This window comes from Haliotis cracherodii, unplaced genomic scaffold (assembly GCF_022045235.1).
Source record: "Haliotis cracherodii isolate W230 unplaced genomic scaffold, xgHalCrac1.p SCAF_5, whole genome shotgun sequence".
NCBI lineage: Eukaryota > Metazoa > Mollusca > Gastropoda > Lepetellida > Haliotidae > Haliotis > Haliotis cracherodii.
Window position 1 is genome coordinate 15,166,034 of NW_027266308.1, and position 27,596 is coordinate 15,193,629.

At 39.0% G+C, this 27,596-nt stretch overlaps 2 protein-coding genes across 2 annotated transcripts in view; one reads left to right on the forward strand and one right to left on the reverse strand.

The window, feature by feature from the left end:
- Positions 1 to 15,362: 15,362 nt before the first annotated feature.
- LOC139442974 (F-box only protein 2-like) lies at positions 15,363 to 22,886 on the reverse strand. Its single transcript, XM_071223899.1, has 6 exons — positions 22,766 to 22,886; positions 20,723 to 21,052; positions 19,292 to 19,396; positions 17,917 to 18,046; positions 16,995 to 17,127; positions 15,363 to 16,350 (listed from the first exon to the last, which is right to left on the reverse strand). Exons 2-6 carry the CDS (start codon positions 20,976 to 20,978, stop codon positions 16,153 to 16,155), a joined length of 822 nt encoding a protein of 273 aa, XP_071080000.1. The 5' UTR covers positions 20,979 to 21,052; positions 22,766 to 22,886; the 3' UTR covers positions 15,363 to 16,152.
- Positions 22,887 to 23,375: 489 nt separating this feature from the next.
- The window catches only part of LOC139442845 (protein farnesyltransferase subunit beta-like), a 28,815-nt gene continuing 24,594 nt past the window's right edge, over positions 23,376 to 27,596 (forward strand). Inside the window, exon 1 of the mRNA XM_071223746.1 lies at positions 23,376 to 23,491. Coding sequence (XP_071079847.1) covers positions 23,390 to 23,491 — 102 coding nt within the window. The 5' untranslated portion in view covers positions 23,376 to 23,389. The remainder of the gene's footprint in view (positions 23,492 to 27,596) is intronic.

Genomic DNA, 27,596 nt, shown 5'->3' on the forward strand with positions numbered 1-27,596 from the left:
CTTGTGTGGAACAACTTGGCTGTAGAGTCCTTTTCGTTTGAATGGAATGGAATTGCAAACCAGATGCAATGGGGAGTAAGTCTTGTATAGAGGGCGTCTGTATTGAGAATATATATATATATATATATATATATATATATATATATATATATATATATATATATACATATACACACACACATACATACATACATACATACATACATACATACATACATACATACATACATACGTGTGTACATACATAGCCTTAATTTTACTATAATTAGACGTTGGAGACGGTGTGTTGTGGACGGGCTCTTCGTCAATCGTCTTACAGTAGGATGCAACGTCCTGTGGCGCCAGAGCAAGTGAGTTGAGAGACTAATGTCTGTTGTAAGGAAGAGTTTATAGAATACGTCATACAATGCAAAGGCGTATGGTGTAGCCATTGAATGTCTTCGTCATGTGAGTGAGTGAGTGAGTTAATATTTAGAGTCACATCGGCAATATTTCAGCCATATCTCTTCGTCATGTACCGCGGGGGATGTACAGTGTGTGATTGTTGTTTGTGTCTGGTTTGTGGATGGGGGAAGGGAAGACGATCTTGTGCGTCATCGACTGAGAGAAGTTGGAAATCGTGCATGTCGACCTGTAAGACCCCACGTGAGCACGCTGAATGTCTACAGTGTTGGAGTCGACACAGTCTCAGGCCATGGATGTGGTGAAGGAGAGCAAAGCTTAGCCATGAGCGCAATTTATATTCAAGCTGACTTTCTGAGTTGGAATGCAAGGACGTAAGAAATCAGTGGACTCCCATTTATTCGTTTGTTATAATGCTTAAGCCCACAAGAACACTTTTTTCAGCTTTAAATCGTGTCTTCTTTTAGAAATCGGGAATGTAACATAGTTCGTTTTAGTTTAGTTTCCGAAATTTTTATGCTACCCTAAATCATTATTCATCAATATTCCACACACTAACTTTAAGTAAGAACTGATAAACTGGCTCCAGTTCATCCTTGGAAGGCAGAGCAAGAGAAGCGACACCAAGCGGGGGAACCGGGAACCAGTCTAGAACTGACAGCCATAATGTGTAACATGAACATTCAACATAGTAAAGCTCTGAAATGTCACCTGTGTTAGTTGTTTGTATTTTGACGCCCATCCATAATCGACCATACATGACAGGTAGGCGATAGAGCAAGGTTACACCTTCCGATATAACTTGTTGTGTGGCGCCACCAGTTTTTGGAATGCGATATGTTATTAATGAGACATTAGCTGGACAGTCGATGTACACATTATCATGTTTTAGATTGTGCCATGTGTTCGCGTAAGATTATCTGTCTGCATTTGTATGTAACGCTTCTTTCTTACAAGAGTAATTGATCCATTATCCAGCCCAGAGAGTTGTATTCAACAAAGACAGACAAATAAAACCCATTTCAGCAGAGAGGCAAACAAATGTACTCAAATTACTGCTTAAAATGCTAAAGCACAGAATCGCATGCATGGATTTCTATATCGTGTCCATTATCAAATGAAGTGTTGCTAAAAGCTTTGGGGACAAACAGTGGGGGAAAAAACATAATTGCATATGATAAAAACATAATGTAAACAGTACTATGATGCGGATTTTCTCTCCGAGTGAAACACGTAATCAAGCTTCACACATTCAAAACATTCATCATGTGACACAAATAATTGGTGTTTTTTTTCGGAAAGTCGATGTAGTGTCGATATCGGTGTACATGCAATTAGTTCCCTGTCTATACCCGCAAACATCGATCAATAAAATGTCTTGAGTGAGTTTAAGCTTATAACAATGAATCAAAGAGTAATGGATATTTTAACACTTTATTACCCGCCCGTTTAATGAACATACAACTCGTTTACACATTGTGTAATACCACAGCGCACGCTTATTGACTGCGGGAACAAGTTTCACTGACAAAAAGTCCCTTGGCTTATTCAACGACATTGCGTATCAAACCTGTTGATAGGCTAATGTCACATGGCAATGTTTCGCCGAATACCAGAGCTATTCACTGGTTTCATAAAATTGGTATTACATGGGACCTCTAAATAAGTGAAATGAAAGCAAATCTCTCGTTGGTCACCATAGTTTCGCGGTAGTTGGTTGGTTTGTTGTTAAACGCCGCACTCAGCAATATTCCAGCTATATGACGGCGGTCTGTAAATAATCGAGTCAGGACCAGACAATCCAGTGATTAATATCATGAGCAGCGATCCACGCATTTGGGATCGATGACATGATTCAACCAAGTCAGCGAGCCTGACCACCCGATCCCGTTAGTCGCCTCTTACGACAAGCATAGTCGCCTCTTACGGCAAGCACGGGTTGCTGAAGACCTATTCTATCCCGGAATCTTCACGGGTCTAGTTTCGCTGTAGAATGACGCATGCCAGCTGTACATTAAGAATGTACTCTCCGTTATATTCTATGCATGTAATTATTTCGTGCAAAAAATGACAAAAATCGTAATTTGGGGGAGGACAAGCGTAAAAGTTAAATTTCCCGTTCAGCTCAAGGGCCCACTCACACAAAGTCATCTTAACCCTGTGATTATTGTAAGCTTAGGCTAAAAAATAGTCCTGGTTCTCAGGCACCACCCGCATTATCATAAAGTCTGCCGCACGTTTTGTTTTTATTTCCATTTTCCAAAAAGTATAAACATCCTAATACTTAAACACAATGCACAAAACAAAATGGAAAATGGAAACAAAAACGAAACGTGCAATGAACTTTATGATGATGTGGGCAGTGCCTGAGAACCAAGACGATTATGTATTTAGCCTTATGTTAAGGTATGGGAGGAAAAATAGCTGCAGTGTTATTATCGCGTTGTTCAAGCATTCAAGTATACCTTTTTGAACACTGTATATACATTCAGACAAATGAAACATCTTTAGTTTGGGTTATAACAGAGAGAAACACATTGACTGTGTACGAATAGAAACACCAATGCACTGTTTATTTCGTGTTAATTTGCATACTTTGCACATACATTTATTTGTTCATTTTCAGTTGCGTTCGCGCGAGCAGTTTAGTTACAGAGCATCTTAATGTGATCCGTGATCATGTGACTTACAAATATAGACAGAGATCCATGTTCCTTCTTCTACACATCAGTGTCGCTTAATAACCAACAACCCTAGGCAGTCTAGTACACATTGTAGAGGCGTACATGAGGTTAACGTTGTCCCAGCTGTCGTCCGTATACTACCAACATACCATGGATTGTATACAGTATCCCGAAAATGTATCCACGAACAACCTGTATACAATAACCACATGGATATGTATACAGTATTTCTAAACTGTATCGATAAACAATATGTATACAATAACCACATGGATATTTATACAGTATTTCTAAACTGTATCCATGAACAACCTGTATACAATAACCACATGGATATGTATACAGTATTTCTAAACTGTATCCACGAACAACCTGTATACAATAACCACATGGATATGTATACAGTATTTCTAAACTGTATCGATAAACAATATGTATACAATAACCACATGGATATGTATACAGTATTTCTAAACTGTATCGATAAACAATATGTATACAATAACCACATGGATATGTATACAGTATTTCTAAACTGTATCCACGAACAACCTGTATACAATAACCACATGGTTATTTATACAGTATTTCTAAACTGTATCCATGAACAACCTGTATACAATAACCACATGGATATTTATAAAGTATTTCTAAACTGTATCCATGAACAATCTGTATACAATAACCACATGGATATTTATACAGTATTTCTAAACTGTATCCATGAACAACCTGCATACATAACCGCATGGATATTTATACAGTATTTCTAAACTGTATCCATGAACAACCTGCATACAATAACCACATGGATATTTATACAGTATTTCTACACTGTATCGGTGAACAATATGTATACACAAAGCACATGAATATTTATACAGTATTTGTAAACTATATTCATGATCAAGCTGTATACACAAATCACATGGATATTTATACAGTATTTCTAAACAGTATCCATGAACAACCTGTATACAATAACCACATGGATATTTATACAGTATTTCTAAACTATATCCATGAACAATCTGAAAACACAAAGCACATGGATATTTATACAGTATTTGTAAATTGTATCCACGAACAACCTGTATACACTAAGCAAATGGATATTTATACAGTATTTGTAAACTGTATCCACGAACAATCTGTAAACACTAAGCACATGGATATTTACACATTTTTTCTGAACTGTATCCACGAACAATCTGTATACAATAATCATAAGAATATTTATACAGTATTTGTAAATTGTATCCACGAACAACTTGTATACACTAAGCACATGGATATTTATACAGTATTTCTAAACTGTATCCATGAACAACCTGCATACAATAACCACATGGATATTTATACAGTATTTCTAAACTGTATCGATAAACAATATGTATACAATAACCACATGGATATGTATACAGTATTTCTAAACTGTATCCATGAACAACCTGTATACAATAACCACATGGTTATTTATACAGTATTTCTAAACTGTATCCATGAACAACCTGTATACAATAACCATATGGATATTTATACAGTATTTGTAAACTGTATCCATGAAGAATATGTATACAAAAACCACATGGATATTTATACAGTATTTCTAAACTGTATCCATGAACAACCTGTATACAATAACCACATGGATATTTATACAGTATTTCTAAACTGTATCCATGAACAATCTGTATACAATAACTACATGGATATTTATACAGTATTTCTAAACTGTATCCATGAACAACCTGTATACAATAACCACATGGATATTTATACAGTATTTCTAAACTGTAACCATGAACAACCTGTATACAATAACCACATGGATATTTATAAAGTATTTCTAAACTGTATCCATGAACAACCTGTATACAATAACCACATGGATATTTATACAGTATTTCTACACTGTATCCATGAACAATCTGTATACAATAACCACATGGATATTTATACAGTATTTCTAAACTGTATCCATGAACAACCTGCATACAATAACCACATGGATATTTATACAGTATTTCTAAACTGTATCCATGAACAATTTGTATACAATAACTAAATGGATATTTATACAGTATTTCTAAACTGTATCCATGAACAACCTGTATACAATAACCACATGGATATTTATAAAGTATTTCTAAACTGTATCCATGAACAACCTGTATACAATAACCACATGGATATTTATACAGTATTTCTAAACTGTATCCATGAACAATTTGTATACAATAACCACATGGATATTTATACAGTATTTCTAAACTGTATCCATGAACAACCTGTATACAATAACCACATGGATATTTATAAAGTATTTCTAAACTGTATCCATGAACAATCTGTATACAATAACCACATGGATATTTATAAAGTATTTCTAAACTGTATCCATGAACAATCTGTATACTATCACTACATGGATATTTATAAAGTATTTCTAAACTGTATCCTAAAGCATTCTGTAAACAATAGCTATACGTGTGTGCGCGCGCACGCGTGTATGTGTGTTTTAACATACAGTACACAGTAGCCAAATAAATTCTGCATAGATACTGGAACTTGAAAGAAGCATATACATTGTAACAATGCTTCTTTATACGCAACGCATATTTATCAATTTTTATTTTTTTATAAAGTAACTTATTCATTGTGATGATTTTATAACACTTCAACTTTATAATGGACACTAATTTTGTTCAACAGATATGATATGATACAAAACAGAGAAAAGCTTGTTTTTGCAGCATTTATCGAAGCTAAATTCCTCTCATGAAGCCTTGAACTTTCTAAGAACGAGTATCATGCACACAGTTTTCTAAGCTTTGTGGTTCTTCAGTCAAAAACAACAACATGGTAAATGTGTCATGCAACAATTGTAATTAAATTTAGTTTAACTCACATACTAAATATAACCTCGAATGACGTGCAATTGATGGTCATGGAAGTTCAAAAGGAAGGCAAGGCGTGTATTTTAATCTTGTGTTATCTTGTGTTATCTTGTGTATCAAATGAAAACGAAAAATTAGTTTGAGAAGTGAAATTGCTCTGGTCCAAATTCACACCAGAAGAGCAATTTGTCACAATATCTTCGCAAGCAAACTTTCGAGCAATGTCAGGGACAGGCTGGTGAGGAGGACTGAGCTCGCTAGTGCATGTTCTTCCTTGTGTTATATGGCAGTGTAATTAATTGTTGAACAATGATTGTAACTGTATTACATTGTTTCCTTTGTACAAGGTCATTGAATTGTATTTGGACAATGACTTGTTGTCAAGAATGTAGTACTATGTAATGTAAGCAGTGGTGAGGAAGTTATTATATTTCGATGCTCGATGCTGTTAACTTCCGGAATAGCATGACTGAATGTCAAGCGTTATAGAAACATGTGGAATATTCTGTGATGTTCTAGGGACACTGGGCTGGTCAAGCGCTGTGTGTTGGAAGCTCGTTAGACTATGTAAGTGGAACGGCGCGTGCCTGTCTCATCTCACATTTCATCCGACATTACATCAAGACCAGCTTCGTGTGAAGATCGCTTTTCGCCCTGATGTTCAGCCTAGGCCTATCTCGGCCCAGTTGCAGCGTGGTGATTATTATTCTTGTCATTGTTATTTCCACTGCTCTCGCATATAATACTGCCGTTGAATATTGCACTACCACTTCATTGTGTACTGCCATTGTAATTGATGTACAGTAATGTGTATTGATTTGTAAATATAATTAATTGTGTAATACAATTGTTGATTGTTGGTTAATTTCACACTACATTCTTTTACGCACAGATTTCTGGGTACACATATTGTTTAAACACGGGTATGCGGTCTTCCTTGTCGATTCATCCTGGAGCTGCTGCTGATGATGTGGACGTTCTTTTGCCTTAGTTGAAAGCAGAAGAGGTACGCCTGGACAATCCGGGTGGAAGGGGAGCTTTTAGTTGACACCATCATCAGTGTTGGTCATCTCATAATGCAGGTGTCCACTAGACGCATCCATGAGGTGTCCATATGATGCACCTGTTGGGGTGGACTATTTGTCAGTGTTGTGTGAAGTCTTTGTGAAGTAGGGACTTGGAACCAGTGCTCCAGACTATCCTCAACGCGGGGGTTGGTCATGTTAGTCTTTGACAGAACCTTCAGAAGATGTGGAGTTATCTTCAGAAGATCCGACTTCCTTTAATCTCGGCTGTGCAGTATCTACTGCCCCACTTGGACGAGCGACAGGTGAAGGAGGAGCATGTCGGGGAGGTATGTCTTCCGTAGGAATTGTCTCGACGGACACGGGTGCACTCGTTGCCTTGAGGCCAATGGAAGCAGTACCAGCTTTCAATACAGGAACATCGGAGTTAACCCTGATAACCCTTACCTTCTCTCCGAATGTCACCTTTTTCGTTTTGGAACTTCCTGGGACGTCAGCGTCCAGCCGTTTGAGGACTGACCGTAGTGATTTATCAACTGGTGTCTCATGCACTACCGTTGGGATGAGATGTCTAGATACGTGATGTAGCGTATTTCTATTCTTTAGTTTGGCTACTCGCATATCAACTGGACTTCCCCAAGCCCTTTTCTGCGTCTGTCTGTCTCCTGAAACCTGGATCACCTTTCCCATTACAAACCTGGTTGCTGGCTGATGTGGCGATCTTTTCTTCATCCTGGTTGCTGGCTGTTTTCGATACGCCTTTTCCTTGTACCTGAATAAGGGGACCTTCTCAACTTGCCGAGTTCCTGATATGATTACTGGTGGATATTTCTCCAGGGGCCCGAATACTGGTAGAGGTACCGTGTTTGTGTCCTGCGCCGACGTCTTCCTTTCGCGCGTTTTTGCCCACAAATGTGTCTTGTTCTTCTCCATGGACGTATTTCCGTGGACAGTCTCCTCTTTATGCGCACCAGTAACATTTGTGCCTGTCGAACATCGTTTAATCATTATTACGATGATGGAGAGGCGAGGGTGGGGATGGTGGTGAGGGTCCGGGTAAGTGCCCATGGTTTGGGGGTGCCCGTGTAGGTCGATAATAACTTCATATAAATTTCATATAAAATCTCGAACTTTCAATCTATAATTGTACATATAATTATTTACAATAGCCTACCCACAACGACTGAAAAAGGAGTACTATTCTATAAATATTAGCTTCCTTGGTGATTCGGTCGTCAAAACGGGAGTTTCAGAAGGGGTTAATTGTGATTTGATAACCTCTGATTGACCAATCGGAATCGAGTAATAATGGCATTCATGGAAGAATCCCCCGCAATGAGGCACATTAGAAGTTTGTTGGTTCATATGGTAGTGAACATAAACTATAAAAAAAAAGAGCCCCATAAGGCCTGAAGAAGAGATAGGCACTTGGGACGCTTTTTGTCATCAGAAAAAAATGATTAAATGTGAAATTAATACACACAAAAGACCCTTTCTCTGGCAAAAATAACTCAGTCTTGATAAGTATCTCTTAGGTAAGCTAACTTTAGTTGTTTCTGAGAAAACTTGCCCCCATTGCACAAATAACATGGATCGAAGGCCGTAACACTGTAAACAACTGATTGACGGGGCCAATTTTTGAAAGCAGTCTTATCTCTTAGAAAGTACATGTATCTCTTAGATAAGCATGCAAACTTTCTTTCATGTAGCTTTAGAAGCTTCTGGGGAAGCTTGTCCCCATTGCACACAATATGCTCAATGTAAAATAACATGTATCAAGGGCCATAACTCTGTAAACAAATAATTGACGGGACCAATTTTCGAAACTTCATTTCAGTAGTGTGCAAGTTGAAAATCACGGAGCAAGGACCATAGCTTTGTAAAAATTGAATGTACATCAATTTTCGAACTCATTTGAGATTACGACCAGTAACACCAGTGGTCAAAATTTGATTTCTCTGACTTTTCTGGTTTTTTGGAAAATTTGTCCCCTTTGAGAACCGGACGGACGGAAAGACGGACGAACAAACTCCGTTCCAATATCCCCAGCACCACTTCGTTTCGGGGGCTAATAACATATAACTCGGGGATCATAGTTTCTCTTCAAATGAATGTACATGTACTCAGGACACAGACGGCAGTGGTTACCGAGAAAAATATTCTTTTTCGGCGTTTGGCCTATGATATGAAGTTCAAATCCCGGTTCGCTCCGATTATGTTTCTAGGTTTTGTCAACACCATACCCCTGCTTGTAAACGTGCCTGCATCAATTCAGGCTTTTCTCCCACATCAAGCTAACACGCCGTGATATAACTGAAATACAACTCATTCACTCTTTCGACATTTGGTCTCAACGTTCATCTGCTTGGGGTCAGGATTTATATTGCCAATTAACTAAGCCGTTCATTCTGAATTCCCTGCGGATTTGTTTTAGTCAGTAGCGCTGTAATCAACTCACTATAATGTCCTGAAGCAGCTGTTGGTTTTTTTGCTGTTGTTGCTGACGTTGCTGTTGAGCAAGTAACAGGACGTGGGCTACCTCTGTCTTTCCCCCTTATTCTAAACAGCCACAGCCGACAAATCCTCTTCTTCTTCGATGCATTATCCTTCTGGAGATGCCACTGAGCTGATTCTCGCCCGACACACGCTCTCAACACCTGGTGGTGAAGTGGACACCGTCAATAATTGATTGCTGTGTAATAATCGTTGTGTTTGAACAGTATAACACGTTGTGTTTGAGCAGTATAACACGTGCTTCTATAGTTACACATATCAAAAAAATATTGTGTGAATACTACAAGGAAATTGTGAACACAATACCTGTATAGCGGATTGAGCCCATCTGGACATACGTCCCATGGTCACTGTGGGCAACTGTGATTCTGAAACCCGAAATCATTGTTTTACATGAACGCATCTAACAGGCGGAATAAATAGCTTGTTTGACATGCTTTGTTTTCGTTTGTTTGATGTTTAACGCCGCACTCAGCAATATTCCAGCTATATGACGGCGGTCTGTAAAATAATTGAGTCTGGACCAGACAATCCAGTGATCGACATCATGAGCATCGATCCACGCAATTGGGATCGATGACATGTATCAACCAAGTCAGCGAGACTGACCACCCGATCCCGTTAGTCGCCTTTTACGTTGTTTGACATGCGTGATATCAAAGATATTTGTGAATTAGTCTAGTTAAAACTTGTTTGACATGCATGATATCAAAGATGTTTTAACTAGACTAATTCACAAATAGGCTGACGGAAACGTTCACAACCCGGAATCAGTGACAGTGATAGGTGATACCCGGTATCCAGTAGGACGGGTGTATATAACGAGACAGTGATAGGTGATACCTGGTATCCAGTAGGACGCGTGTATATAACGAGACAGTGATAGGTGATACCCGGTATCCAGTAGGACGCGGGTATATAACGAGACAGTGATAGGTGATACCCGGTATCCAGTAGGACGGGTGTATATAACGAGACTGAGATAGAAGACACCAGGTCACCAGCAGAAGGGATCTGAATACTCCACGTGATTTCCTTTGATGTGGAGTAGCTGATTATCTGCGTGGAGAGCTTTTTCGCTAGTTTTCCAAGTTAAAACAAAACTCACTGTATCCAACTAACTTCATTTAGGTTTGTTGATCTTTCAGACAAAGGCATATAAGCGGGTTTATATACAAAACATATAAACACAATTATGTTTATTTGTTTGTAACTTATATGATGCAGTTGACAACGATGAGTGGGTGACTTTGGTTTAACGCCGCTTTTAGCAATATTCCAGCAATATCACGGCTGGGGACACCAGAAATGAGCTTCACACAATGTATCCATGTGGAGAGTGTAACCCGGGCCTTAGGCATGACAAGCGGACGCTGTAACCACTGGGCTACCCCACCGCCCGACAACAATGAAATGCAATGCCCATGAAAGTGCATGTGGTTTCCCACATTATCAAGAATGTTATGTATGTAGTCCTATCCCTTTGTGCAATTCCCCCACAATAAACAGTGGTTTTGTTGAGGGATGTAATTGTAAAGAGTTATACTATAAGAACAGGACTACTGCCGATTCAATATGTTCTACAGTACATCGTTAACTGGTATAATAAATGTGCTTTGTAAACCCAACGTCAGATACGACTATATTATGTTTGTTTGTTCACTCAGCAATATTCCAGCTATATGACGGCGGTCTGTAAATAATCGAGTCTGGACCAGACTATCCAGTAATTTACATCATGAGCATCAATCCACGAAATTGGGATACGATGACATGCATCAACCAAGTCAGCGAGCCTGACAACCCGATCCCGTATGTCGCCTCTCACAAGCATAGTCTCCTTTTACGGCTAGCATGGGTTGCTGAAGACCTATGCTACCCCGGATCTTCACGGGTCGACTATATTATGTACACCGTCCTATGGTACCAAGGGACAAGGTGGGGAAGTTGGGTTTGACGGCGTTGTCTAGTAATCGTTTCATGGCTTACCTACCTCTGCAGTTGAGTGTGATCACTATGGAAGACACGCCACGTCCGCGCCCTTCAGGTACTTGTGTCATCACTGAAGTGAGCGCTACGGGAACAGAAGGGTGACGTCATAGAACAGTCTGACGTCACATCCGTTACAGTGAACTGTGCAAGATTTTTGCCGTTTGGTTACGTGATCAAGTCTTGTGGTGTTGGTGGATTGGCTTAGTGTGTATTCAGAAAGTAGGATTATAGCTTAATTAACTTGTACAGCCTATGTGATATTTTATGGGGAACACAATAGTGCATTAATAAAGTTCACAACAGGGCTTGTCGGGGTCTTAGTTACAATAACCGAAATGAGGTATCTTTCCTTCAGTGGAGCCACGGAACAAAGCTAGTCTCAGTGTCGGTCGCAAGCATAGAAATCTGTTGCCAGATTAACAACTAAATTCATGCTTTAGATTCCCGTGATTCTTTATATAGCAACTTAAACGTGAGGACGATACAATTACTTTTACGTGCGCGTATTTACTGGGCTATTTTGTCAAAATCCAGGTGACAACTGAACATCGATCCTGCCCTGTCTAAATACAACCGTGATAGTCACCGATATCCCGCAACATTTTTAATATTTTTATTGTAGACTGGAGATATAATGCAATGGATTATGACCATACCCTTTTTACAAAATATTAAACTTTTGAAGAAATTTAAAAGGAACAAAATATTGTTTTCTTTTATTAAACCTTTCGTAAAAATGAAGAAAAAATGAATTACAATGATTGAATAGATTTAATTTGTATGAGTGCATCAGGACGCGCAGCGGCTTCTTTAGAAGCAGTTATAGGAAAGAAATTAAGATGCATTAAGAACTGAGATGGTTAATAATTAGTTTTTCGAAGTCCTGGTAAAGCATCTTCTCGAAGAAGGCTGGAAGTTCTGGGCTCGATCGCAGTCCCTCCTATCGACCAATAAGATTCCACCTCTTAGCATTCGATATCTCGTGTTCACTATTGGCGTGATCTGCCATGGCAATGTCAGCCCTCTTGTCTCGGGGTGCATGTGCAATCAGTTGCAGTGTCTACCGCCGCCATATAGCCGAGTGCGGCGTAAACAAACTTGCAGTGTCTGCAGTTCAGTGTCACGCTCTCGTACACGGCGATTCACCTCACCCCCCATAGGTGATCTATCGGTTTCAAACCTTGCGATTCAGCGAGCCACGGTAGAACTTATTCGTTTCAGTTCCATAAGAAATGCAGCTGCCCTACTTGTTGCATGCGACCCAGCTTTGTCATGCTGAAAGGTGAGTGATCGAGTTGGATTTGTGTCAACTAATGTGGAATGAAAGCTTAAAGTGATGCAGGTCTCAAGACGTTCACCCACGAACGAACAGTCGGAGAAACATAATCCGGGAGAACCGGGATTCGAACCCATAGGTTTCTTGCGTGTTCATGGGACGCGACTCCTTGGGAACCGATCATTTGATGTTCGGGTGGGGGGGGGGGGGGGGGGGGTGGGGGCGAGATATTGCCTAATTAAAACCTTGAAATTGTTGTGACTGACAATTTTTTTCTTCTGACAATGAGCATAATTATTCGGGGAAAAATTTATTTTTGGCGATAACAATTTGGATATGATGGCATCACACCAAGTCACGAGTCCAGTCCTCTTAGGTTGCTGGGGACCTATTCTAACCCGGATTTCCCACGGGGAACTCTCCTTGAATCCCTTCCCTCTCACTCAACTGCGTACCGGAATGCCAGTCCTCGCGTTCCAATTTCAAGATACGGGGCGACTCTGGTCAACTCCTTTACCTTTGGTTGTTCAATGTTAGCACAGTTTAAACTGATTGACGTCATACTTCGGTAGACAATCGTTACTTACTGAATCCCTTGGGTGCGGATCTCTGGCTTAGCAGCCTCCAGGTGATTGTTAAAACTAATCAGTTTCATATATTGATTCAGTCATGAATATAAGCATTTTAATGAATATATATAACTAGGTATTGATATCTGTACAATGTATGTATTCTGATATGGGTCAGGGACATTTCTTGTGTTTTTCTCTACATACAATTTATTTTCAAGGTTTTTGATGTCCAGATAAGTCCGACATGGGTGAAAATAAACTTATGCTCGCTCACAGAGATAGAATACCTCAGTTTAACATGGAATACCCCATTCAGACATACTCCGAGCTGACCAGTCCTTCTTTTAATCCCTTGATGCCAAGCAGGGTAAGAACAAGAACCATCTTTAATATTTTTTGGTATGACGAAACCAGGGATTGAACCTACAACCTTCCGCTTTTTGGCCGGACACTCTATCCACCAGTCCATGGAAGAGGTCTGTTCACTTGTGGTTGGTAATAAACTTTTAGTGTATATGGGCTCATGTGGGGTCAGTAGATCTGCTCTCTGATCGGTCAATCTCACTTTGAGGCATAAGGTTTGAGGCAGCAGTTGGATCAAAGGCTATGTCCGCCAGAAATTGATGTGTGGTCAGCAGAAAAGAGACCCAAGTTTGCCTCATGCTAACAAGAGTCGTCAGGAGATGACATGCCCCGGTCTCAGAAATGGAGTTTGGCTACTTAAACCCCATTTTTCATTTATTGCCATTGGATTCCTTCAGTTCAGTGAAGGAAAAATAATGCTGTTCAGTATTTTTCAAACTCCTAAATCATCAAAAGGCACCAGTTCACCACTAGACTGATCAGTATGGTAAGTTTCATCTAGAAATAGTCAACAGTTTTGGCGTTCTGCTACGAAATCGAGCACTTTCCTCATTTTCAGTTTAAGTCCACCTTGTCGCCATGAAAACCAAATGAATAAATCTCAAATCATCAAAAAGCACCAGTTCACTACGAGACTGATCTATGTTGCAAGTTTCAACAAGAAATATTTAACGGTTTTGGAGTTTTGCTCTGGACAGATGGACATGCTGATCGCTAATATCTCCATCCCCACGTTTTTCAAAATGGGGTGATAGAAATGTACTGGAGGGCAAGATGGTGTCAAGCTTTACAGAGGGTGTCATGACTATTTACACCAAAACATATCTCTGGTTAAGTCACATCACTGTCTTGTGTGGACTGGAGAGGGAGGAATGTCCGACAAGCATCACCTTGGACAGAGAAGGGGGTGAGCCCAATGACACACACAAATCTACACAAACCGTGAGATGAGACGGTGAACAATAGGATTGATTGACTGATTGAATGTTTAGTCGGTTGTTGTATGCCACACTCACAACATTCCAGCTAGATGACGGTGGTCTGTAAATAATGTGAACAGCAATCCAAGCCATCAGGGTACGATGACACACAGTCAACCAAGTCACCGAGCAGGACCACTCCATCCATCTGGTTGCCTCTCTACACGACCAGCGTAGTTTGCTGGGTACATATAACCTGATATAGAATCCCCACAGGGCAAACAGCTTCCAAGCCATCAGGGTACGATGACACACAGTCAACCAAGTCACCGAGCAGGACCACTCTATCCATCTGGTTGCCTCTCTCTTACGACCAGCGTAGTTTGCTGGGTACATATAACCTGATATAGAATCCCCACAGGGCAAACAGCTTCCAAGGAATGTTGATCAACGGTCGAGCAACTGTTCTCTTTCAGAAATTGGGGATAAATCTTGAAATTAATGTGTCTCCAAATTAATACGACTGCTGACCCCTAGCAAATAATGTGACTCAATATCAATGCGACTCCCCCCACCCCCAGTGGAATGATACATATCCTTACCTTAATCCAATCCAACAGCAAATGGCACTGCTTATTGGTGCTGAGTAGAGCACTTCCATAAAAACAATAAACAAGTGTTTTCCTGAAAACAACACACAGTTTACATGTTTATTCTGTTGACTGGCATTAAGGAAGTTCAAAGGCAATAAAATAATCAAACCAACAACAGTTCACTGACTGGTATGCGGAGGTGTCAACAAACTTGAAGGCAGATTACCAGACAAAGGCTGTAGATCTGAGGAGTGTGATGAAGCAAGTGCGCGTTGGGTCATGTCGGTCTTTGACGAAGGGTTGCATGGGTAGCGTCTCTCTGGACTGTTGGAGTGTTCAATGATGCCAAATTTGACTTGAGTGGGTAGAACTCACCGGATGCCTATTGTGTAATTCCTATTTTTTAAATGACGTTATATGCTTGTTACAACTGCTGCTCAATAAACCATGTTTGTGTTTGTTTTCAAGTTGGTATTTCAGCTATCCAAAGTGTGCAGTCTTATTGGTGATAGTCATTTTGAAGACATGAATGCAAAGCTTAATTAATTTGAACATAGACCACTCACATTTTTCGCATTAATTTCATGCTCGCGTTAATTTCAAGATTTACAGTATATCCCTGAGCAACAGTGAAACAGAATAGTTTTATTCAGGCTTTCCAACGTGACCATCTGATTCCCTACGGCACTGATGTCCAATTCACAAGGTTCTGAATACCATATTCCAACCTTCAATGACCAACCTATTCAAAGTTTCAAACACAATTCAATTCAACCACTCAAGGTCACGATACAGTTGGACTTAAGAGAAATTTGATAAGTGCAATACAGTTATTCTAGTGTGCAACTGAAGTTAAGTCATGAACCTCAGGTTGCTATGTAAACACTAGAAACATTGGGGAAAATTGGCCATCATTGATCCTCAGAGAGTTTAGATCTTCTTTGGTTATCTGGAAGGCTTGTCGTGTGGCTTTGTGTGAACTTCAATCGGACGGACGACAGGGTGAATTTGACTCCGTAATGTCCTGGCAGGAACTCCATGTCCTTGCCTCCATGACGGAAGTCAACATAGCGCACGCCAGGCAAGTAGTCCTTGAAAGTGTGGGACGCCTAGAACACAAGAACAAGCATACAGAGGATATCACACGAGTGGTTCTTGAAAGTGTGTGAAGCCTAGAACAAAAGAACGAGCATACACAGAGGTTATCACATGAGTAGTTCTTGAAAGTGTTGGAAGCCTAGAACACAAGAATAAACATACAGGAATCTAAAATGGTGTTTTCAAATATTTGTTAATATTTGGAAAATGTCAGAAATATTCCCAAATAGGAACTACAAATCTTTGAGGCATTTAGATGCTCAATATGTAACTAATAACAAAACTGTATTGATAATAAACTTATTTATTACAGTTGCAGCAACATTTTGATGTGGATTCTTACACTTCTATCACAGTTCCATACCACTCATACAATTATATGATCTATTTTTGTCAAGGCTATTTGTATTCCATAACAGGACCAATGAATACAAACTTACTTTCATATTTAGTTCTAAATTATTGCATTAAATGGACTGGTATAATAACTCTGAAAACATCTTATTGAAGAAAAAATGGAATCCTAATTTTGAACCAAAAAAGTCCCGGTTTGCCTGCAAAAGGCACTTCAAATACAATGTAGTTGATATACCTACACTATTCCACTACCCATGAGCACAGGGACACATGGCTGTAGAGTACATGGGTAACTCACCTGATGCCAGTCCCCTCCCTCCCCCTGTCGAAACTGTTTGAGGAACACATGGCTGTCAATCTGGTGTCCCATCCAATCCAATAACCGGACGGTCATTTCATAGGCACACCCGCTATCATGACGAGCCGCATACCTGAAACACAGGCAGATATAGAACTTAAGACGAGTCAGCAAGTCTGTACCAATTTATTTCATGTTAAACATTATATTCTATTCTATTGTATCACCCTCACCTGTCATCACTTACCAGTCAGACACCTGTATATGTGGCTTGACATGATCCATGACCCACTCCTCCACACCCTCAACTATCATCACTTACCAGTCGGACACCTGTATATGTGGCTTGACATGATCCATGACCCACTCCTCCACACCCTCAACTATCATCACTTACCAGTCGGACACCTGTATATGTGGCTTGACATGATCCATGACCCACTCCTCCACACCCTCAACTATCATCACTTACCAGTCGGACACCTGTATATGTGGCTTGACATGATCCATGACCCACTCCTCCACACCCTCAACTATCATCACTTACCAGTCAGACACCTGTATATGTGGCTTGACATGATCCATGACCCACTCCTCCACACCCTCAACTATCATCACTTACCAGTCAGACACCTGTATATGTGGCTTGACATGATCCATGACCCACTCCTCCACACCCTCAACTATCATCACTTACCAGTCAGACACCTGTATATGTGGCTTGACATGATCCATGACCCACTCCTCCACACCCTCAACTATCATCACTTACCAGTCGGACACCTGTATATGTGGCTTGACATGATCCATGACCCACTCCTCCACACCCTCAACTATCATCACTTACCAGTCGGACACCTGTATATGTGGCTTGACATGATCCATGACCCACTCCTCCACACCCTCAGCTGTCATCACTTACCAGTCAGACACCTGTATATGTGGCTTGACATGATCCATGACCCACTCCTCCACACCCTCAGCTTTCAGATCAACCTCCTGAGACTTGACACACCAGTAGTATGAAGTGGTCCACACCTTCACACCAGGCTCTGGAACAGGAGTTACAGAGCAAAGTGTAGTGTGATACTATTAACAGTAGAGGATGTCACATGTAAATAAAATCATTCCAAATTGTCAAATATGAAACAAAACATAGCGCCAAGGCACTGGGTTTCACCTGGATATGTTTTTTTTGTTTGGTATATTGTTTAACGCCGCACTCAGCAATATTACAGTTATATGACGGCGGTCTGTAAATAATCGTGTCTGGACCAGACAATCCAGTGATTGATATCATGAGCAATGATCCACACAATTGGGATCAATGACATGCATCAACCAAGTCAGCGAGTCTGACCACCTGATCCCATTAGTCGCCTTTTATGACAAGCATAGTCGCGTTTTACAGCAAGCATGGGTTCCACAGTCTAAAATGTCAAACAATGAGGACTAAACACTGACACTAGAATCAAATTATTTGAACAAAACATAATGGCATCACAAGGAGAAACATGCATCAGTCTAGCAATTACAATGCACAACAAGTTTACAAAACCAATATGCCTTTTGACATAACTGAGGAGCATGCTCAAAACAAGGTAAAACAATATCGGAAAACAAACCCCAGAACATATGCACAGAATCCCACACCTAACAAAACAAACACTAAATTTCTTTATATTTTGTATAAAAAGTTATGACCAAAAACAGATTTTCTCAATATAGCTGCTGTGGCACCCATATTGAAAATCAGCTCAACAAAGTGGGGCTACATCACGGGTGAGAAATAGCTGGTCCAGGGGTTTCGCAGGTGAGGATGTTTGCAGTACAAAGAGAGAAATTACGAGCATGGTCAAATGTACTGTGGGCCACAAATAACTACATGAATACCCAATTGCATCTCATTTTGAACACAAATGGCTGTGTAATGGCCAAACTGCCCATGCAGGTCCAACTTGGACATACTAGAGTAGACATTACTCAGCATGGTCAGTCACCACCATTTTGTAGCCATAAACACAGAGGAGATAACAATGTGTGGGAACAAAATCACTTCCGCCATTTTATCAATCAATATCGAAGGGACATATCATTTGTGAACTAATTTATGTATAGATGTTAGGTTAAACAGTACAAATAATAACAAAACGTGTCTTATTTTGTTTTACCCAATAAACAGGAACACAAAAAATATGGCAATATGTCTCGTTTGAAAAACGTATTGCAGTATACCGGTAATACTGGGCAGTCCTATTGCTCAGTGTAGAATGTGTAGAAGTTACTACTGAACTCACCTTCCATGGGCACAAAATCTGAAAGTGGTTTCACATCAACAGGAACATCCTCCACGCCGAATCCATTGCCACCATCCTCCTTTATCCTCCATTTAATGCAACCAGCTGGGTAAAATAAATCTAAATGAGACCAGGCATATCAACTTGTAACCATTTATCAAACGGTTGAAATTAAGGGAGAAATTAACCAGTTATTAACCAGGGGAGAGGACATGAAAAACTATTTGAGTATCTGCAATAAATGGACAAATGTGTGAACATGGTGAATGTTTTTGTACATGTATGATTAGTTAACAGAACATCTCTGGCCCAGCCACAAACCCTTCCATGATGATCAGAAATTGAATAAAAGCTGAAGGAAATTTATAACTTGGAACCCTTACCTTTCTTATATCCAGGTCAGAATATTTACGCAAAACCATACCAAGTGGACCCTCATGGAGAGAATGTAACTCATTGACTTGTCTCTGACACTTCTAACTCCATGTTTCTTTCCTTACATTATTTTTTCACACAGATTTCCCCAACACAAAATACTACATCAACCCAAGGTTTTAAAGAAACTGTACCGGGTAAATATGAAAATCAAAACATAACTAAATTTCTACAAAGCCATACCATTAGTTATTGCTAACATAAATTGAAACATTTGTAATTCCAATTTGAGAATTTGTCCTGATATTTGCGTCGGACTTGGGGCCAATTATCAGCCCCCAAGCAGATGTTGTTAAATCCCTAACTTACAGTGTTCCCGCTGGCTTTTGAAACTGCTTTGTGGATTGGCATCTCTAAAAATGACCAGTCTTCCCTAATTTTTTCCAGTCCCAACTTTCAACAAATAAAAAAACGTACGGAAATTATTTGGTTTTCATTCTTTCAACTTCATGTTCAGTGCACAGATGTCATCTCTGAAGTAACTTAGTTAGATCTATATGTCATTCACAAAACTTCAGTCACAATTTTCTGTTCTTTTTATATATTTTTCGAGACAATGTCGCTACACATGGATATTTATCTAGAAATAGACATGGGGAAACCCTGATGGTAACAGACAAGCTGACTTTGTTAGAAAAATGTACTTATATGAATATCACCGATGTTTTGTTCAACAACAAAGATTTATAAGGTACTTTATTTGCCAGTCCACAGGGACTGGCAGTCACATGAATTACCGGTCCAAGCCTAATTTTATTGTAAAAACCTGGTAATTACCAGTAAATAGGAATGCTGACTTAATCAAGATATTTTCATGAATAAAACACCTGAAGGTTTCACACATAGAAGGAAACACATCCAACACTGAACTGTAATTCCATTTGTCATTACTAGTTACCATATGATGATTACAGAATCTAACTATCTGCCTGATCAGTCACCAACTTACAAAAACCCAAGTCGTCACACCGTCCTGTATTAAACAACTTGTCATACCTTTGGCACATGAGTTTTTCAACAAATTTCTCCCATATGGATTGAAGAAATAAAGTTTCATGTAGTTGCCATCGTGTGGTGGAGGAGTGATGTTTGGCAGGAATTTTCTTGTCTTCTCACACTTGATTTGCCACAGATGAGTGCTGTTGATGACATCTCTCCATTTATGACACACCAGGATACAGCTTCTGATTAAATCAGCGCCAGACACTTGAACTAATATTTGGGCAAGAACTTCATTGGGGAGACTTTCCATTTAAAAAACGTCAAGTGTTTTGGATTTTTTGGATTTATCCTGATATGTGCACAAGAGGATGTAATGCATCGTTCCTGAAAATTAAATTTGAAACTCATTCGTGATCAGCATTATCACAATAATTTCACTACTTCTGCTAATTCTTTATTCTTAATCAGTTGATCAGGGTTGGTGACTTGGTAGAATGAATGTCACCCTATAACAAAATAATTACCGTATTCTACGTAATAAGTGCCCAGGGTGCTCTCAAAACTAGAAATAGGGGGCTCTTATTAGAATATTATTTTGGTGAAAAAAATACAGAGTTGAAAGATAAATTGCATGGTTTATACTGACAGCCTGAAATGTTTATATTCAAAAAATATATTTTTCCAAAATTTAATTACCAATAATAAAGGGTGCATATAACACACAAGTGCGTATTATATGCGAATTGGGGTCGGAAGGGGTGCTATTTGGGATTGTTAACTAGCCAATATATTAGCAAATCTCGCGTGGGTGCTTATTAGAGCGGGGCACTTATTACGTGGAATACGGTACATGATATTATTCTGCTCTGGTTTTTTTTGTTTATGTATGTATGTATGTATGTATGTATGTATGTATGTATGTATGTATGTATGTATGTATGTATGGCTTATGCATATATACTGTAAATCTTGAAATTAACATGGGCGTGAATTAAATGTGAAAAATGTGAGTGGTCTTGGCTTGCATTATTAAACATCGCATTTATATCAACAATAAGACATTTTGGATAGCAGAAATACCAACTTGGACATACGCTGAAAACAAACAACTATGTTTTCCACATCACTGTTTATTGAGCAGCACTTGTAACAAGTATATAAACAATGTCATTCAAACACAAATCACATCCTGTGGATTGTCACTGCTGGGGTCACAACATGAGTTCTACTCACTTATGTCATCACTGATCACCGCCATGCACCCACACAACACAGTGTCTTTGTTCTTTGCCACTGCGTCAAAGGCCTACACGAGCCAGCGCGCATGCATTGTTTTAGTGGAAGTACACTACTCAGTGCTAATAAGCGGGGGCCTATTTGGTGTGTGATTGGGTTAATGTAAGGTTGGATTAAGGTGAGGATTCTCCTATAAACCTGACAGAAGACATTTTCTTTAGATAACATATCCACTGATGCTTGAGATGAGGGGGGTGTCGCATTCATATTGAGTCGCAAGGGGCCAGCGTTCACATTCTTTTAGAGACGTATTAATTTCACGATTTACAGTATGTATATATATATATATAATGTATGTATGACTACATATCTTGTATACTTTTCCGAGTCAAATAGGCTTTCAATACAAGTTGAAAAGAACAACACATTCACCATATTTCCCATTGTATCATTTCACAAAAAGTTCAGATACCATATATGTGTCAGATATGCATTTATGATCAAATGTTTATGCTAGGAGCAAATTACCACGTGAGAGTGTTGTCGGTGTGCTCATATAGCCTATTTCTTTCACTTAAAAATTCTTTTACGATAACTAACTTCCCGGACGTCCGCATCTTGCAAGTGTAAGAATGCATAACAGGCTAGTTGTCACTCATATGAACATATCGATCATAATGTTCAAAAGAATATTTCAAAGTTTTCGGTAACTAAAATAATTGACATTTCCAGAAGCCAAAAACTAAAGTGACCGTTATCATATCGTCTTTTCGTGGAGAGAAGTAATAGGGCCTCATTTTGCTGCTAAAATGTAAGAGAGGTTCATATACAGATTTAAGGTTTCTACAGATACACACTTACAACTTTCTTTTGCCTCTGAACGCATGAAAAAGTCGGACGACCAAAAATTGAAGAGTGACAAGTATAACGCTACTGTGAGTTACCCTATCTTGAGTATTCACTGCAAGCTCCTTCACAGTGCGTGACACCTTCATTACCCTCCAGATTGACTGGGCTCCTTTATACCTAAACTAGTAGGTCAAAAGAGCTAAGCTTGCGGCGCGTAAACACAGTGGAACCAGTTTACCCACCCGCTTTTAGTATAGAGAGCTCCGCGAATGGGCTATCACTGCGAGGAGCTTGTTCTGTACTGTATTGGTAAATATGTTCATTCCGGTTTCGGAATTCTCGCCATTGATTGGATCATGGATCCCATAAACGAACCGAAAACGGTTTTGATGGCTGGAATATCATTCCGGATTTAGGGAGTATTTATTATAATAAAAAACAATGCCCGTAAACGATGGCTAATGATTAATCACAGTGATTAATTTATAGCTGATTAGATGCATAATACCCTGATTTCTTTTTTGAAATGAAGAATTTAAAATTATTTCTGTGATGCGTATTTAAATTCAATATGTATCTCAAAGATAATATATCTCATCAAGTACTCCCAAACACCGTCGAACAGAATCTGAAATCATGGAAGATGAGAGCAAACTCCGTCAAAGATGCACTTGGGAAAAATTTGAAAATGAAAAATTTGGAGACGATAAAGTATGGTCAGAAACATCTGACGAACAGGTACATGTGTAATCGATATAATGGTTAGAAAATTAACACAGCACTCACTATGATATTTTACAACACAACTGATCAAGCTACTCTTCCAGGTCATTGCACACTTCTGCCATGGATTGTCCTAAAGCTGATAATTGTTGCAGTGGAACAAATGTTTATGTCGTTGTCTTTAGTTACCACTAGACTTGCACTGTTAATTATATTAACCTTTTTTCTAAATTGTGCAAACGTTTCTGAAACCTAGAATAGCTGGAGATATGGAATGTTGATATGGTTTATCGTTTTATCATGTTGATGGAATTCTCACAAATATTACTTACCTTGAACGTGTTAGAGGTATATTCTAGAAATATATGGTGAAAATATAAACTGCTGGCATGAATTATACACATATGGCATTGTTTTACCTGTGCTGATTGTCTGTGATGTAGGAGATTAACATCATACATGTTATATGCTCTCAGACCAGTGGAGGTTAACACTGTTAATTTGGAGATAAACCTACTGTTTTTTAATTCGAGGCAGTCTCCCTATAGTTTGTTTAATCTTTGTGTATGTCTGAGGCAAAGACAGAATCAGCAGGTTTACATAAGACATTACGAACAGATAAGCATGTTTCATGGACATGATGGACATACTTTACTTTGCAGGGCAATGGCAGTATACAACAGTCGATTACTGTACACACAAAGATGTGATGACACACACATGCTGTTAGTAGTGAGACTTCTTGTCACATAGATTAGATACCTTTTATTTCGGTTTGGAACCGAGCGCTTTAGGTTTATGTCATTCTAAACTCTAACTCATTGGTGTTATCAAAGATATTGAATGAAACAGCATATGGGTTCAATCCGGTGTTTTGAGTAGTTTTCTTTCTGAATTATAGAAACAGCAAATGAAAACTTTTATAAAAATTATGGCGACATCAGTGATCAAACATTTTCTTTTCGCATCATTATCATGATTATACTTTACTTGGATATATGATACATTGAAAGTGTGTAGCACACCAACTTTATAATCCATCATGGAGGAGGCAACACAAAAGAAAATGAAGTAAGCCTCACTAGTGTCAGTTCAATACCTACAATATTATTATGACATCACACTGCAAAAGATATGATGTCACTTTCAACTACACAAAAGCTCCATATCTCAATCATGTCAATCACTCTTGTTGTCCATAAAACTTGAAATACACATTTTCTATCATGTTTTCTGACCAAAATTGAATTGTCACAAATACTTTAATATTGTAGTAACAGCAACTCTGCATTTGTGATCTAGAATTGTATACAATTATTTAATAATACCTACCGCCTATGACTGAGAACAAAGTACTTCTCCATACATATAAATTGATACAGCCATCATATCAGCTGTTTCAATCAGGGGTGGTAATTATGATCTGATACCACCCCTGATTGACCAATAATAATTAGATAATGAACTTGATAAAATCTGCAAATTGCCTGAATGTGATGAATTCAATTTATCATCAGCAAAAGACATGCCATGCTTTAAGGGACAAGACTTTGACCATCCTTAAGCTTTGTGTTAGTATGCAGTAGTTGATAACCCCTGAGCTTACACAGCTCTGCTTGTCTTATTACGGGACAAAATGTTCTGCTCTAGTGACCACACTGCATCTTATCACATGACCAGACTTTTCTCTCAAATGCATATATTCTCAAATAAGATCAGACGGGCCCGATGCATGCTTTTTAGTGCGCTTTGCATATTGGTTTGCTAAATGAAATATATATACTATTACAACTCCGATATTGAGGTGCATGACAGTATAGCTTTGCACATTAAAGTGACCATATCGCTCTGTTGGGCTTCAATGACAGCACATGGAGGATAAATACGCAAAATAGCTTTTCATATTTTAGGATATTTTCTCAATGAAAGTTATGTTTATCTAAATGTGTAGACACATCCAAAATAAAACAGATGAAAAACACACGAATGGACTGTGTAAGAAGTGACAATGTGACAGAGGGACTAGGCCTCTGCAAGGAATTCTAGCTAGGCATATTTATATTTTAATCTTGGCTTTGATAAATGCTGGCTTCTAATGTAATAAAGCTGGCTATTAGTATTTTGTAACTCATCCATTAAAAAAATACTCAGGATTTCTCTTCAGTTTGCCTCTGAATACAAAAATGACTGAAGCCAGTTTACTCTGTGCAGTGCTTATGTTGTCAGCTTTGCTGTTTGGAGCTCTATTGTTTTCGTTTGAGAATTGAATCGGACCTCTGATGTCACACTTGGAAATTATTTCATGCATCATTTGATAAGCATTGATAAGACATAGAGCCGTCGATTTACTGTCGCTATTATGACAGCAGTTTTTTTCAAGATTTTGTAACTTTAAAATTTGATATTTATCATATAACCCTAAGACATCAAAGTTCTTTAGTGCTTCCTTGTACAACATGTACGATGTTGTGACTAATCAGAAGTTTACAAGAGCATTCTTTTGTCATTCCATCTTTTCTTGGTCACCTGGTGTTATCACTATTTGATAGTGATTCATAAACACATGCTAAGATCATGTCGGAACTGTACAATGGACAATGTACAGTGGAGATGTCTTATGATTACCGAAATAGTTTTTGTCGCTTTTCATTATTAACATGCTAAATAAGGACAAGATCAAATATATAGTAACTAGCAGAACCAAAAATGTTACAAATTTCATGGTTTTATAATTTAATAAATATTTGGAGAATTTCATTCACATTTTGCACATATCTTTTAATTTTGGATGTGTTGGCGGTGATTATAATCTGTAGCAGTACCATTTCTCTGTAAACACTTGGGTAGGTTGTCCCAACTTTGGTGAATGACCCAGCACCATTCACTGTTATGCTTTTGGCTCCAGCTGTTTCACATTATGTTTCATCGCAGATGGTTGATGGCAGAATTTGCAAAGCATTTGTATTGTTAACTGTTGTTGACAGACATTTTTCCAAATATTTCTGTGTTTTTAATCAGGGTGCTCAAATAATTTGATGCGCTTTGCAAGGTAAGACCCATTTTACTACATATAGATCTGAAATCAGATTGTCTTGACTGGGGGATCTTCTGATTTGTTGAGGCACCACTGAAAAATCCCTTCTGAAACATCAGAGGAAGCTGGACTTGCAGCATTTACTGCTATATGTTTCACTGACCAGTTGTGTAACAAAGCAAGACACACTACCCGATGTCTTTCCTTCGCACCAAAAGTCAGCCAAGTCCCGATCCTGGCCTACACTTAGCGCTTCACCTGCTTCAAACTTCAGTTAACTAATGCTCTATGTAGCCCTGTCAGTATTGCAGTCTTCTTTGCCAATCAGGTGCCACGGGTGGCCCAGTCGTCTAAGGCACAGCGATTCGCTGTGCAGAGTTGCGTCCCTTGGGCACGCCAGAAACCTATAATTGTGGGTTCGAATCCCTGTTCGCCCCGATTATGTTTCTAGGTTTGTCAGCACCATACCAGTGCTCGTGGGTTTCACCGAAGTGGTAAACGTCTGAGCCCTGCATCACTTCGGGCTTTCCTCCCACATTAAGCTGACACGCCTTGATATAACTGGAATACTGTTAAAAGCGGCGTTAAACCCAACTCACTCACTCTTTGCCAATCGGATACCTGAATCATGTAATTCTCTAGTGTTTCTATTTACTTTGTTAGCCTGACTGAACACCGCCTCTGTGTTCTAGTGGTAGAGCGTTCACCTGGAGAGCTGAAAGTCGGAGTTTTGATTCCCGGCCACGTCATACCAAAAGACTGTATAAGATTGTACTCGTTGTTACCCTGTCTGGTGTTCGGCATTAAGGGACAAAATAAGGACGGTTAGGCTTGGAGTCAGTATACTGTGCAGGTTTCGAAACTAAGTTTATTTTAGGTGTGCCAATGGGCACAGTTATGCCAAATTAAGTTTGCCATCACATTTTTAGGTGTGCCAGGAAATACATTGGCTTCTAAACTGTTTTGATTATTAATCATAATTCAAATACAAGTCAAGTGACTGTCATAGTGTTTATTAAAGTCAAATAATACTTAGAATGAATATGATCAATAAGAAAATTTAAACACACATCACTCAAGTTACTC